The following is a 14,123-nucleotide window of genomic DNA, read 5'->3' as shown; positions in this document are numbered from 1 at the left end:
TTTTCGTAAAGCTTGCAGTTTGTAGGCGTGAGAGAATTGGACGAAGAGCTGAGAGAGATACTGGAGGCTGACCTGACTTGGGTATTCGGACCACAATAGAATGCTTCCACTCTCCAGGCATGACGCCAGAATGCCACCCTTGGTTGAAAGTACGAAGTAGGGTTTGCAAAGCAGACCCTTCCAAGTTGCGGAATAAAGAGTTAGGTATGCCGTCGTGCCCGGGAGAAGTGGCAGCTTTGAGGCGTTCAATGGAGGCCAGCAATTCTGTCATGGTTAGGTCAGAAGTAACCTCATCGGAGGGCTCTGTAATCGATAAGTCAGGAGGCGATGTAGAGGTGCAGTCATAGTGTGGTGACGGGCCGCTTGCTGTGCAGATGTATGCTCATTCACATTAAGCGCGAGGCGAATGCTTTCTGTGTAATCTGGAACCTGAGAAGGACGCTCCATGGCGTGAAACACTCTCCAGAGATGTCGATTGCCCTGCGTAGAGGACAGGCGGGCACACCATGCAGCCCAGCGTTGCCTGCCTAGTCGCTTTGCATAACGCCGCGCACGTGCGGTAGCTCGGTGAAGGGAGGGAAGAGCCAAGGGGTTCTCGGAGTGGAGAGAAGCATAATGATCGGTCTGGCGACGAAGAGCCCACATATTCAGGGGGTCTATGTCCGGGTTTTGGTCACCATCATTTACAGTAGTGGTAATAGTATGAGTTGCGAGAACAGCAGAGAGAGCAGATACTGCTGAAGATGGGTTGAATGTAGATAAACGATTGTCAGCACGTACAGAGCCCCATGAGGTTATGCGTACGCTGCGGCGTATTTTCCGTAGACGCGAAGGAGTGAGGGAGATACAAATAGAGCAGTGATCACTAACCCAAGTATCTGATTCAATATCCCAACGAGGGTTACCGGGGCCTAACCACCAATCAAGTTAGGTGAATACGGGCCACCTCGTGGACGAGTAGAAGTATTCGGGTGATTCAAGAGCTGAGAGGAATTATCTGAAAAGCTGCCTTGGATGTGTGCACCTCTTGAGGAATCTGATGGGTAACCGTGCGAAGTGTGCGCGCTGTTGAAGTCTCCACGAACTACAATAGGGATACCCGGATTGGTAGAACGGAGAAAACGAACCCATCCTGCCACCGCATCAAGTTACAAAGTCCTGTTGGCAATAGCGCGAAGACCGCGTCCCCTGTGGTGGACTATGCTCACCGTGCAGCTGTTATGCACATTTCTCAATAGCCTTCATACTTTACGTACACCTTGAATGACTGCTGATGTTGCAACTCAATGAAATGGTACACGTTCGACAACATGCACGTTGTTTTAATGGTGCATAGCGTGACCGTTGGTTAAATTCTGTGCATTTCTTGATCACCTCACCTTTGATGTGAATATGTTGTTGAGTTTCCTTATCACGAAAGCTATTCTGTTTCGTATTTATTAAAGTCAAAGAGTGCGTTATTTCTGTCAGCAGTTACCTTAGCAAGTTACCTCACTAGCATCAGGAATTAAGCTAATCTGCACGAATTTATACAAGCTTTTGAGATTATCTTTCCTATGGGCTGATATAATGACACCATTGTTCCCAGCTTATCTTATGCTGGTGGTCATGCGGTATTGCTTATACAGGTCGGTAAGTTTTGCGAACAGAATGGACTCATCGTCATTAAACACATCTGCAGTCAATTAATCTTCGCCTGTAGACTTTAATCGATATTTCTGCATCGATCTTTCTGCAAGGTTTTCTTTAATCCGCTCAGATACCGGTGAAATAACACTTTTATCAGCAGTAAAGCCTACTTTAGAAATCTAGGAAGTTCGGTTACTTTAAGGGAAGAAACAGCAATTAAACTACTTTCCTCCTTTGTTATGGTAAATGTAATCAAATTTGCATTACATAAGTAACTTTTATTCTGATTTCCAAAATGTATTTTACTTTAAGCTAGCTTATATGTTTGCTCAAAAAATGCAAGTAAAACCATCTTACCGCCATCCGCTTGCATTAAGCAATTAAGCAGAAGGTGCACTAGTTTTTATCCTAGCATTTTTACCACGATATATGACCCATGCAAGAAGGGCATCAGTTTTTATTAGACGTCCAGTAGATATTGCTCTGCCATGCGTCTCTTGTAACAATGAGAGGATTAGGCAAAGCGGGAAAGGCATATCCAGCAATCCTGGCGCGGTAGCTTAAGCAAGCAAGAAGCGGAAGCCGGCGAATAGAGGTAAAGTGGGTAGGACAGGGCTCAGGCGACAGGCCTTGTTGTATGCGGTAAATTCATAGCGCCAGCCGCCCGCCCCGCTCCGTGCACCCAAGAATTAAACAATCTGAGCGTTACCACTCGGCCCAGAGGACGGCGCTGCCAATAAAGCTCAGGGGGCGTCGAGCAATCTCTCGTCTTGAAGTGCGATGTCCTCGTCGAAACACGACGCCATCCAAGACTTTATAAGATGCCCTTCTACACGCCCCGCTCCGTCAAGGAAGCCACAGCGGTTTGAAGTTAGTTCTAGGCACCGAAACAAATAAACATTAATCTCGTTAACGTGGGACCTACTGAGGGGATATAACGATGACGCCAGATGTCCTGCTATGGTGCCGTATTCGAGTTTGGTATTACCTCGCAAGGGTGGAAGAGCGGGCTAGTTGGTAGTTCATCTTGAGGAAAAACACAGCGCACTCCTAAGACACGGACAAAGAAAGGCAAGACGATACAGCGCTGAACAGGTATTACCTCCTCTGGATTAGACGCAGCAAAGTGGATTGTGCTCTACTTGAACACTTAGTTAAGTACATCTGTTGTGGTGCAGCCCAGAGTATAACTCTGGGTTGGATGGCGTAATTTCATGTTTTTCAATGCAAGAAAGAGAAGGCCAGGAAAGATGGGCTTGCAGACAGGATAAAGAGGCGCTCACAGCTGTTTACTGCGAAATGGAGTTTGCAGTGTCACAAAACTACACTTTAAGCCACCTGTCTTCCTTGCGGGTGATTGACTCTCAAAGCATTTAAAGACCAACGAATGCATGAAACCATGGGTGCATGTCACGTCGCAGACGCAGCTGACAGGAACGGGCGTCTCGCTTATATCACACTCACAAAATCAGGACTTTATTGAGAGGTCAAGCATCAGTAATGATGATGAAAACATTTATTAAAGCCACAATGCCTTAGTTGAAGGGAAGGCTGATCGGGTCCCTAGTCCGGGACGCCGTTGGTGAAAGCCGCTGCCCGTGCTCTGGCGACGAGGGCTCGTTGTTCCTCGAGGTCCGAGCTGGACAGGGCTGCCTCCCAGCCCACCCGCGTTGGCTGATTTATGATCTCAATGCTGTCATTTTTCTGACAAGCCCATATCATGTGGTACAAGTTTGCCTTCTGGCCACAAAATTGGCACTGTGCCGAAAAGGACTCGGGCTCAATGGCGTGAAGCGTAGCTGGGTTATTTAAAGACATAGTTTGTAGCCTACGAAGGTGACATTCCTCTGATTTACTGAGACCCTTAGCGGGCCTCGGGAGTGTCTGCCTTTCAAGGCGCAAATGTTGCAATATTTCTGAATATGTCGTTAGCGGAGAGGGGGAGCCAGAATCAGGAAGGGAGGACATAGAAGGATGCCGGGGAAGAAAAGCTCGGGCCGAAGCGTGTGCGCGCTCGTTTCCTTCAACTCCCTGGTGACCTGGTACCCATATTAATTCCTTCCGTTCAGGTGAAGTCCTACATTGACTAAGAATTTTGCAGGCTAGCGGCGTGATTCTGCCACGCATATAGTTTCTATAAGCCGCCTGGGATTCTGTAACTATATATTTAGATTCGGAGTGCGTTGCGGCTAGGGCTATCGCTACTTCCTCCATAGCCTGTGTATCCCCGTTACGAACTGAAAGCCCGTCCACGACTTGCATTTGGTGCACCACTGAGATTGTTGATATTCCTTGTACAAGACCCGCAGCGTCCACGAAGAAGGCTCCTTCTTTTGTTGAATAGCACTCGTTCATCTTCTTGCTCCTCGCCACTCGTCTAGCATGATGGTGCTCCGGGTGCATGTTTTTGGGAAGCGGAAGCGTAAGGAATTTGCTCTTCCACTCTTTAGGTATAGCTTGCCTCCCAGCCACTTGCTGCGGAAAGCTAATGTTTAAATCTTCTAAGACCCTGCGGCCGGTCGTAGTTGTGGCCAGTCGCACTACCCGGCTTGTAAGATGGGCGCTAATCAATTCATCAGCCGTGTTGTGTACCCCTAGTTTTAGTAGACGCTCCGTAGACGCTTTCATGGGTAGGCCGAGTGCCTTCTTATAAGCCGTTCCAATGATAACGTCCAGGTGATTTAGATCGGTCTTCCTCATACGAAGGTACGGGGCCACGTACACTATCCTGCAGATGACAAAGGCCTGTATTAGTCTAAGGGTATCCTGTTCTTGCATGCCGTTTTTCTTGCTTGTGATCCGAGATATCATACGGATGACTTGTTCGCACACCGTTCGGAGCTTGGTGATCGCTGCTGCGTTCACACCCTTGTTGTTAATGAGCAGCCCCAAAATCCGTATTGTTTCCACCTCGGGAATAGGTGTATCATGGACCGAGATTTCCAGCGATGCAGTATCCCCCTTCCCTCGCAGGACGAGGAGCTCCGACTTGTCCGGGGAACAGCGCAGTCCGCATTCTTCAGCATACTTTTCAACCGCCCTGGCAGCCTCTTGGAGGGCCTCCTCCATCTGCCCCATGTTTCCTTCCGTTGTCCATATGGTTATGTCATCCGCGTATAGGGCGTGGCGGGTTCCCCTTATGGCATTAAGTTGTTCCGGCAGATGCATGAGGGCAACGTAGAAGAGCAGTGGAGAAAGGACTGCTCCCTGAGGCGTCCCCCTGGTGTCCATGGGTATCGCCTCGGACCTCGTGTCGCCAATCCTGATGTGCGCTTGCCTATCTTGCAAGAAAGCCTTGAAGTAATTAAAGGTACGCTTTCCGCAGTGAGTACCCTGTAGATTGTCCAGAATCTTGGAATGCTTCACGTTGTCGAAAGCCCCCTTCAGATCTAATGCTAGTATGGCCCTACTGTTTCGTTTGCGAGGGGGATCGATAACCTCAATCTTCAGCTGCAGTAACACGTCCTGGGTTGACAAGTGTGCCCTAAACCCAAACATTGTGTGAGGTATAATATTGTGGTCTTCTATATACGTAGAAAGTCGCATGTGTACCGCCTTCTCCATCAGTTTCCCGGCGCACGACGTAAGCGAGATGGGCCTGAGGTTATTGATGTTCACCTCCTTTCCAGGCTTGGGAATAAAGCTGACATCAGCCGTCTTCCATGCCTTGGGTAACTGTCCACTTTTCCAGCATTCATTGATGTACTGCGTGAGATGTTCAAGCGCTTGCTGATTGAGATTGACAAGCAATCCCACCGTCACCCTGTCGTTCCCTGGCGCCGTGCCCCGCCTCATGGCCATAAGCGCCGCCTGTATTTCCTCGACTTCGAACTCTCTTTCCAGGTCCGGATTGTCCATACCCTCATAATCCCGTACTGGCTCGTTGTCTTTCACTGTACAGAGGTACTTGCTCACGAGGGCTGCAACTAGCTGCTGGTCCGTGCCCGCGAAGCCGTGTAGGGCTCTTTTGAGATTACGTTGCTGATCCCCGCGAGACTTAGAGGGCTCTATCAAACATCTAAAAAAACTCCACGCCGCCTTGGTGCTGAGGGTGCCTTTCATGGAGTCGCATTTGGCCAACCAGTTGTTTTTGGCCAGGGATCGTGCATACTCTTCTTTGCAAGCTTAATTTCGCGATCTTAATCTTGAGTTTGCGGTTATGTTTTTGCCTTTTCCATCGCCGTGTGAGACTTCTTCTGGCCTCCCATAGATGTAGTAGGTGGTTGTCAATAGCCGGGACTTCTTCTGATGTCTGAAGCGTACGTGTGAAGCGGTCCCTGACTCTCAGCAGCGACTCAGCCCCCTCCTCGTACTTTTCAATGGGCGCGTTGAGCGTAGAGTCTTCCGCCTGTCGGAACAACGACCAGTCCGTGAGCCGTGCATTCCCTCTCGGTCTGCGATGCTTATTGTAGTCGAGGCAGATCTTGAGAATGCAGTGGTCACTCCCTAAGGTCTCCTGCGTGTTGTGCCAATCATAGTTTCTTGCTCCTTTAACCAACGAGAGATCTGGACATGTATCTCTCAGTAGAATTTTTTTTTTTCCTGGAGGCGTTTTCACATTCCTCTACCTCTTCCGTAATCGTCCGGATACTTGTTTGACTTTATTCGCTTTGCAATAAACAGCAATAAGTGCTATTTCCGAGCATGTGAATTTGTCTTTCGTGTCCACTTCTAGCACGCATCTTACAATCGGTAGTGCACTCCGCAAAAACTGCAAGCGCTACACGGCCACTTCGTTTCAATGGGTGCTTCAATATCTAGCGCTATTTTAGTTAGCTGGAGCTTTAAGGTCTCGCAACAAAGATTCGCGTAAAGTTGCGGAGGACCAAGTCTGAACTCCGTTCGTTCTGGTTCAATCTGACTGGTCAAACATTGTTTTAATTTTCATTGATAAAATAAAAACTCTATTGTATAGGAAGGGCAAGGCATCAAAGAAGAAAAAAGTACTCTTCATTGCAAGCCTGTGTTCAGTTCCCGCCTCGGTTCTCGTTTTTTATGTAATGAGCTTTTTGCATACATAGCTAGGTTGTTACAGATATTGAATCATGCTTTTTTATTCTGTTATTTGCGGGCACATTTCGGAACGCCTAAGATCCTGATGGCTAATTCTGCTTGCATCAGTCGCCACTGCAAGTTCTTTAGAATACTATAAAAGGCTCAAATTGATCCAGCGGCCACTGAAAAAAGCCATTACTCCTTTCCGATCTACTTGAAGAGGAACTAAAGACGACAGGAACATGACGGGCGGTACCCTCTGACTCATTAAGTTTAAAGATAAGCTCTCGTATAGCCTATCATTTGTTACACCGTCACGCCCGCAACCGATTCTCAACCGATGAAGGACAAAACCAGTAACGTCCACCCCCGACTGATCTAGTCTAGAATCGAATGTACCAATTTGGGATTTAAGGATCGACACCGTATTGATTCCGGAGAGAGCCCACTTTTTCGGAGTGAAACTTAATGCAATACATGAAGCTGATGTAGTGCTTGGACAAATACAAAGTTTCAAACGAATGTCGTGCTGTTATATTCAAACCAAAAGCGCAAAAACCATAACAAATGCAGAACATTTTTGTCCTTTTGATACGGAGGTGCTGTTACTTTCTAGAGGGGTCGAAGGGATAATAGCACGGGAGTAAGTATCCACGTTATTTTTGGTGAGATCAGCAAATATCACAACGTTGAGCAGAGATGAGCATGGCAGTATGTAAGCATAATTAAAGGTGAAAATGTCAGTTGCCATTTGCCGCTTCGAGTCGAAGATGAGATCCAACACTGAGGGATAGAAGATGACACTCCTTCCCAAAGTCAACGCACCACCTGCTACTAAAGTTTTAAACATAACTTCCTTGCATAGCGATCTTCGGCAAGATTGTTCTGCTGTTCAGTGCCTGACCCGCTCGAGAACAGAGCCGCGTGTATTTTCATCGAAGACCCACTTCACTGCATGCGACGACAGCTCTTGGCAATGAAGACAAGGCTACAGATTAGGAGCATCTAAAGCAGTGGCACTCCGCGAGTAGTTTGGCCGTAGGATGGCCGCCTGGCAGGTGATAAGCTGCGCGATTACTTGTTCGCTCCGTTGCTGGTGTACTGGCGCCATCTATGGGTGCCTCTTTTCCCCAGACGTGTCTAAACAATTGGCTTTAATCAAATAAACAGTTTCGGGGCAGTTATGCTAAAATTTGCCTGTAATAACTAGTACCAGCCATATATAATGTTGTAAGACGAAGCAATTTTTGTAGTTCCGGATTTTATCCCACTGCGTGGAAAGAAGGCGGCGTTCTAGTTCTGTATCTTTAGTTACATTGCAACAAGTTGTTGCGCAGTTAGGTAATGTCAGCCCTTCACTGCACAAGTTAGCTTCTCTGCGAACGTTTTGGCTCCCTTTGTTACGTAACTTCACTTCGCATCTCTTTATCTACCTTTTCGTTATAATTAATTGTCTTTATCGCATTTCGCTGGAGACGTAATTATAGAGGCACGTTTACTGTGCGATGTCAGCACACGTGAAAGAACCCGAGGCGGCCGAAATTTTCGGAGCTCTCATAGCCTGCGTTGCTTTGGGACTTTAAAGCCCATAAACCTAAGCCTAAAATCCCATTGTGTTTTTTTCATTTGATTCAGTTTTCTGAAGAAAACAAACTTAAAGGCGTTCGTTTGGGTGACACGACTGAAATGCATGAGCGGAGACCATTACGAACTACGCTCACTGACCACACCCCGATTTCTTTTTAATTTCTATTATTTTTCGTTGTTGACGTCTTCGTTCTGATCATCGTTTTAACGCCGCGACATCGGTCATTCCCTGCTTTACATTCGTCGATGCGTGGGAATCCTCGTATCATTCCTGGGGCAGTGGTGCAGCGGGTAAGCCATGCGCCACTGCCCTACGATGGCAGGCACTGCCATCTTGTGTGGGCTTGTGAGACCAAGGTTGGTATTCGCAAGCAATCTCTCGCGATCAGTCATTAATTTCAGTTCTTAGTTCGACAGTGGGCAGTTCGATCACAGTCCGGTAGGCAGGGCTTCGCTTAGGGTTTCACTTCCACCGCGGCTTGTCCCTTATGATGGTCACGCATTAATACATAAATAGAATTTCCTTTGCTGTAGCGTTCTATTGCATGAGCTTCGCTTCGAGAGGGGCTGAAGTTAGCACTGTCCCTCTTGAAAAACAAAGCAATGTTAGAAAGCTTAGTAACAGCCTCTTTCAGGCAGCATCTGCCAACCCCCGGCCAAAAATCTTTGACTGGCTTGGGTGTTGCATCGCTAAATGCACCTTGTAAAAGGTTCTTTTCGGCTACACCACTGTCGTATTCCTGGTGTAATTTGACGCGTGAGATGGAATTTAGTGGTTCCTTTTTGTTCATATAATGTTTGAGTGGAGTACTTGCGTGTTTAGATCGAAGTTATCATAAATATTCATCGTCTGCCACTACGAAGAGCTGAAACAAGCGTAATACGCAGCAATGGTTCTGGTGGCGCATGTGTGCTTACTCTGGGTAAACGACTTGCCCGCAATGAAAGGAGTGGTAGTTTATCGAGAGGAGGCCATATGGACCAGAACCACTGCTGCGCATCCCGCTTGTTTCGGCTCTTGGTAGAGAAAGACGATGAATATTTCTAATAACTTTGATCTAGGCACGCAAGTACTCCATTCAAACATTGTATGAACAAAAAGGAACCACGAAATGCCATCTCAAGAGTCAAATTACAGCATGAATATGGCAGCGGTGTAGCCGAAAAGAACCTTTTACAGGGTGCATTTAGCGATGCAACACCCGAGTCAGTTAAAGATTTGGCCGGGCCTGGTCATTTTTCAACACAATTTTATTTTTGTTGTCTTCATGTTATCACACCAGGTAATTTTCAGTCCTTGTCTTCGCTATCGTTATTGAGAGCTGCAACACATTTCCAAGGCTTAAATGGAGCGATTCTACCTCGTTGACGAGCTCAGTACACCAAATTTTAAGCTTCCTGCTAAATCTTTACGCAACCATATCTTTTTCTTTCGTGACTAGCTGCGCGGCAGGCAGGCGTAGATATTTCGGTTTTACTTTTTGAGTTGAAAGACAGAATTTTGTTCGACTGCTGTGAGCGAAATTTATGCAAAAGACCTTTTAGACCTCAAACTTTACAAGGCGGCTGCCCACTTTACTCCCCATTAATTCCTTCAACGGGCCATATCGCCCCTCCCCCCCCTACACGGGTTGCATTCATACAAAACATGATGACCTTGTTGTGGTCTCCAATAATAACAGCGAAGGCGTGTTTTGGCCCATCACCACTTAGCCTAACGCTGCCAGTTTAGCAAAGCATATAGACCGTGACGGCACTATATACTGGATATTACCTGAGTTGGGCTAGATAATATCTCGTATAATGACATCCGCATTCTAACCCTGTTTATACGTGCCTTGATGTTATCTCTAGCGCCCTATGGGATTCGAGGTACGATGTTGTGGATGGCTTCGGATAACTTTTGTACTTCATACGGCTCTACAATATACACTCTATTACACATGGCCGTTTTACACGGCGAGTTGTTTCGAAACGTCCATTTATATAGATGTGATACAAATCGCGACTTGGTGCGTTTGTTCTTTTTGACAAGTAGACAAAGAAATAGAATTGGTTCTTATTGACACCGAAGTGCAGCTCATACGTATACAAGGTAAAAATGCCGAAAAGATACGTTAAACTAAATTTACCGTTTGAGGCCAAAACTACAATAAAAATCCTCCGTTTAGAAATAAAGTGTAAAGTGTTCGAAGACCACTTAACAAGTGTACTGGTCGTACACATGGCTCCTTTTTAACGGCAATTTCTACCCTCGCGTTTCTTCTTTCGTCTTTTCTTTCCTTGAATGCATACGCCTACATTGTCCATCGCCTAAGTGTGTATTTGTATTTCTTCCCTCGTAACACAGACTGCCCATTACGTGAGTCTCAAGGACAGAGTGACCGTGGCGATGTAGTATACACGGGTCGTTCAGAACGGCGAGAGATTCGCACAAATACAGTGACACTCGGAGCTTCGTTTGCATCCGTGTGCGTGAGGGGGCTGTGCCACACGTGTCCAAATGATTGCGCCTTCCGCCCGCCTATTTAAGACGGGCCTCGGGAGCGTTTCGCCACCATTGAGCACAAGCCAGCAACAGGAAACGGCCTCAAAGGACAGTCGCTCCTGTGCGCGAAAGTTTCGTGCTTCGCTGCTGTTGGATACGAACGCGAAAAGACGATGCCTCCGATACGCAAGCCTGAAGTGAAATTTGTCAAGGTTAGTGTTTTTTACTTAAGTTTAATTCCGAGCGTGTGAAGCAATCACACAACACAGTGACGTTTGCTTCTTCGTGGGTTTAGAACAAACGCTTTGTAGAACGATGGTGGTGGCAGTTGTCTGTTGGCAGTCAAAAAGGCCCTCCTATATAGTGCTAACGCTAGTTGCTCAATACATGTGCTGTAGTACAAAAAAAAGTGCTGGAAAGGGGGGGGGGGGGATATATGTCCTGTTATATCGCGCTGAAAGGCCTGTTGCACAATACTGAAAATAACTGAGCTGGTTGGTGTTTCCAAGCCCGAAAGTTCGGATTGAACCCAGCCCGAACGATTTGTTATGAGTGCATTTTTTAAAACTTGTGATGTGCGAGCCGTCTTACTGTGAAATAAGTGCCAACAATACCTGGGTTCAATGTATACGGTTTGTATATTGAAGCTATAGATAGATGTACTTGTAAAACGATTACTGACACTCCTAATTTTGCTTTCTTTAGCTCTGTGGCCTCCCCCCCCCCCTCCCCCACTCGTACCCAACACGTTCTAGCATTTGCTCGGTTCCCACGTCCTCGAGAGCGGCTGTGGACCTAATGAATGCACTATAAGGCGATACGTAAAGAGACTGCCACGCAGTTATTGGAATTGATGCGAATTTTAGGCATGTGTTCCTTTGTTGAAGGTGGCTCACTGTCACAATCATCCCAAGGAATAGAGGCCTGACGTTGATCTTACTTGTGTAGGGGCTGCAGGTTGTCACATGGATGAAGTGGGGCACGAAAGTAAGGTTTTAGGCAAGCGTCAATCCCTTTAAGTAAATACTCAATCATAAAAACTAATCCATGGTGCCTTGAAGAGCTTGAAAGTATGGAACCAAGAACCGCATGCACAGCTTTCCACAGCACTGCTGCCGCTTCAACCAGATAGGGTGTTACGATACTCTTAGGCCAAGAACATATAAGTGCTAGTCTGACTAAAAGCCGTAGTTTTTTTTTTCTTTCGAACATCTATATTCATGCGTTCCTACATTAGCAAGCCCCGGAGAGCATAACTGTACCTTCATTGTCCTGTCTTCACAGATATTCATCAACAATGAGTTTGTCAACTCTGTGTCTGGGAAAACATTCCCAACATACAACCCAGCCACAGGAGACAAAATTGCCGATATTCAGGAAGGAGATAAGGTGAGAACTTGAGGCTTCGGTTTTATAGACGGAATTTTGGCGCACAGTGATGTATTCTGAACGCATAAAATGTCGTTGTGCCTTAAGATAGCAGAAATTAGTTGAGCCCTATAAGATGCGCCTTTTTTGTAGCACCCGGGCTCACGTCTCGATCTGCTTGTGATCTGTGCCAAAATATTTTTCAAGAATAAAACAAAATGAAGGTTTTCGAACTTTCCACCATTTAGCCGCTGATTAACAGCTGAAGACTGGTTCAATTTGCAGTCGAATATTAACTATTTCATAGAAGTAAGCACTATAGGTTTTTACTATGATGTGTGGATTAAAAAAGCAGCTTAACCCAGTACTGGCGCTGCGTACACAGTTGTATACAGCCTTTGTAAAGATATACAGCCCACAGGTTTCACATGTAGCCTGTTTAACATGATGAACTTTTAACCTCTCAAAGCGGAGAGGCACTGTTCTCGTCAAACCACCAGAGCTAACAACATTTGTCAGCATTTTGAAGGACTCATTCTATTTCTTTTCGCGGACTTTTGTCATAGGATGAGATCGCGTAAACCAATCGAGATAGTCCAGACAATTTAGAACACTAATACTTGCATTAAACAACAAACAAGAACAAACAATCTCTGGCGCAGGATGAGACCTGCCGTAATGCATCAAGGTATCCATTTTAAAAGTATTTTCCTTCGTCCATTTCGTATCCCTGCCGTGACATGATTGTTCACATGACTGTTCTGGCCAGAACAGTGATGTGAACAAACATGTCGATGCAGGGATGTGGAAGGAAAATACTTTTAAAATGGATACATGTTTGTTCACATAACTGTTCTGGCCAGAAGAGTTTCTACTGACTTCTTATTAGAGGACATTGTGCATTGTATACGAGTAAGTTGATAGTATTCCCATCGTATTAACAAACAATTTGAGGGACTCTTAAGGTCCGCCTTAAGGGTATTATTCGACAGCGTTTATATCAGCCTTCAGCCGCCTGCTGCGGCGGCACCTCTGGTCACCCGCGCAGCGATGGCGGCGGCGCGCCGGCCATTGCTCCTCGCGCATGCGCAGTATGGCCTTGCCTCAGCTCCGCGAAATGGCTCGGCGACTCGCGTAGTGTTGCCTTCGCAACAAAAAAAGGTGGTGCGTTTTCTTCCCATGTTACCAATCCTACTAGGCGGGATTCATAAGGCACTGTGCGTACAACAATGTGAAACAAATGTTCAGGCAGTAATGCGAGATTTTTTGTGCCGCTATTAATCCTGTTTCTTTTTTTCTATAATCCTTCACAATTACCATAACTCAACTCATTACCATAACTCATGCCCATTTTCACCATGCGGTCATGAGTGCTCACAGGACGTCGTGCAACGATGTAAAATAGTGTTGAAATCCGAAACAATAATCTGAATTTTTTTGTATCTGAAATAATTCTGTCTGTGCATCAGGTTCGCCTAGCACATGTTTTCATCCAGTGCCTAATTATTCCGAAAAGAAATCCTTTCTGCCATGTTTGCGGGTCAAGCGTACTTCTGAATATAGCTTTGCCCATATCAAGCAAGAAAATTTTGCTCGTAGGACCTTGTGTTTTGTTTTGTTGAGAAAGTAACACTCCTGAAGCCCAGCTCGGCTCGGCGTGTGTGCTCGTGGCGGTGCGGCTACCAAATGACCTTGAGTGGCCGTTGCCTAGCAACCGCTTCAGCTACGCTCCAAAAGATGGCGCCGCGCCGCTGCCGCTTGTCGCCTACACACCCATAGGGCCACACCCTCGCACAGGCGCTGGGTTTCACAGCTCATGACTGCGTCGTGCCGGCCAGAGAGCCGGCACGAGCTAAACGAAACGCTTAATCACAAGCGTATTGGCCAAAACGGCACGTACGATCTTGTGCCGTTGCCTAGCAACCCGAGTTACTACCCGAGCTTACACGAGTTACTCGGGTAAGCTCGGGTAAGTTCGGACGAGCGTCGTGCCACCTGCGCGAGAGGTTGCTCGGGAAGAGCAACATGGGTCCCAAAATTCGACGGGTGGCTGAGA

General features: G+C 46.7%; 1 protein-coding gene across 2 annotated transcripts in view; it reads left to right on the top strand.

Annotated features, from left to right (window-relative positions):
* Window positions 1–14,123, top strand: part of LOC149329050 (aldehyde dehydrogenase, mitochondrial-like) — a 38,909-nt gene that overhangs the window by 1,839 nt on the left and 22,947 nt on the right. The window contains exons 1-2 of one of the 2 annotated variants that reach the window (XM_089562057.1): window positions 10,782–10,911; window positions 11,984–12,088. In XM_089562057.1, the coding sequence (XP_089418183.1) occupies window positions 10,873–10,911; window positions 11,984–12,088 (144 nt within the window). In that variant the 5' untranslated portion in view covers window positions 10,782–10,872. Of the gene's footprint in view, window positions 1–10,781; window positions 10,912–11,983; window positions 12,089–14,123 lie in introns of those variants that run through there. The other variant, XM_089562056.1, reaches the window with a different exon arrangement.

This window comes from Amblyomma mixtum, chromosome 9 (assembly GCF_055824585.1).
Source record: "Amblyomma mixtum isolate Tamu chromosome 9, ASM5582458v1, whole genome shotgun sequence".
Classification (NCBI taxonomy): domain Eukaryota; kingdom Metazoa; phylum Arthropoda; class Arachnida; order Ixodida; family Ixodidae; genus Amblyomma; species Amblyomma mixtum.
The sequence above is the reverse complement of the archived record's forward strand: the minus strand, read 5'-3'. Positions and strand labels throughout refer to the sequence as shown.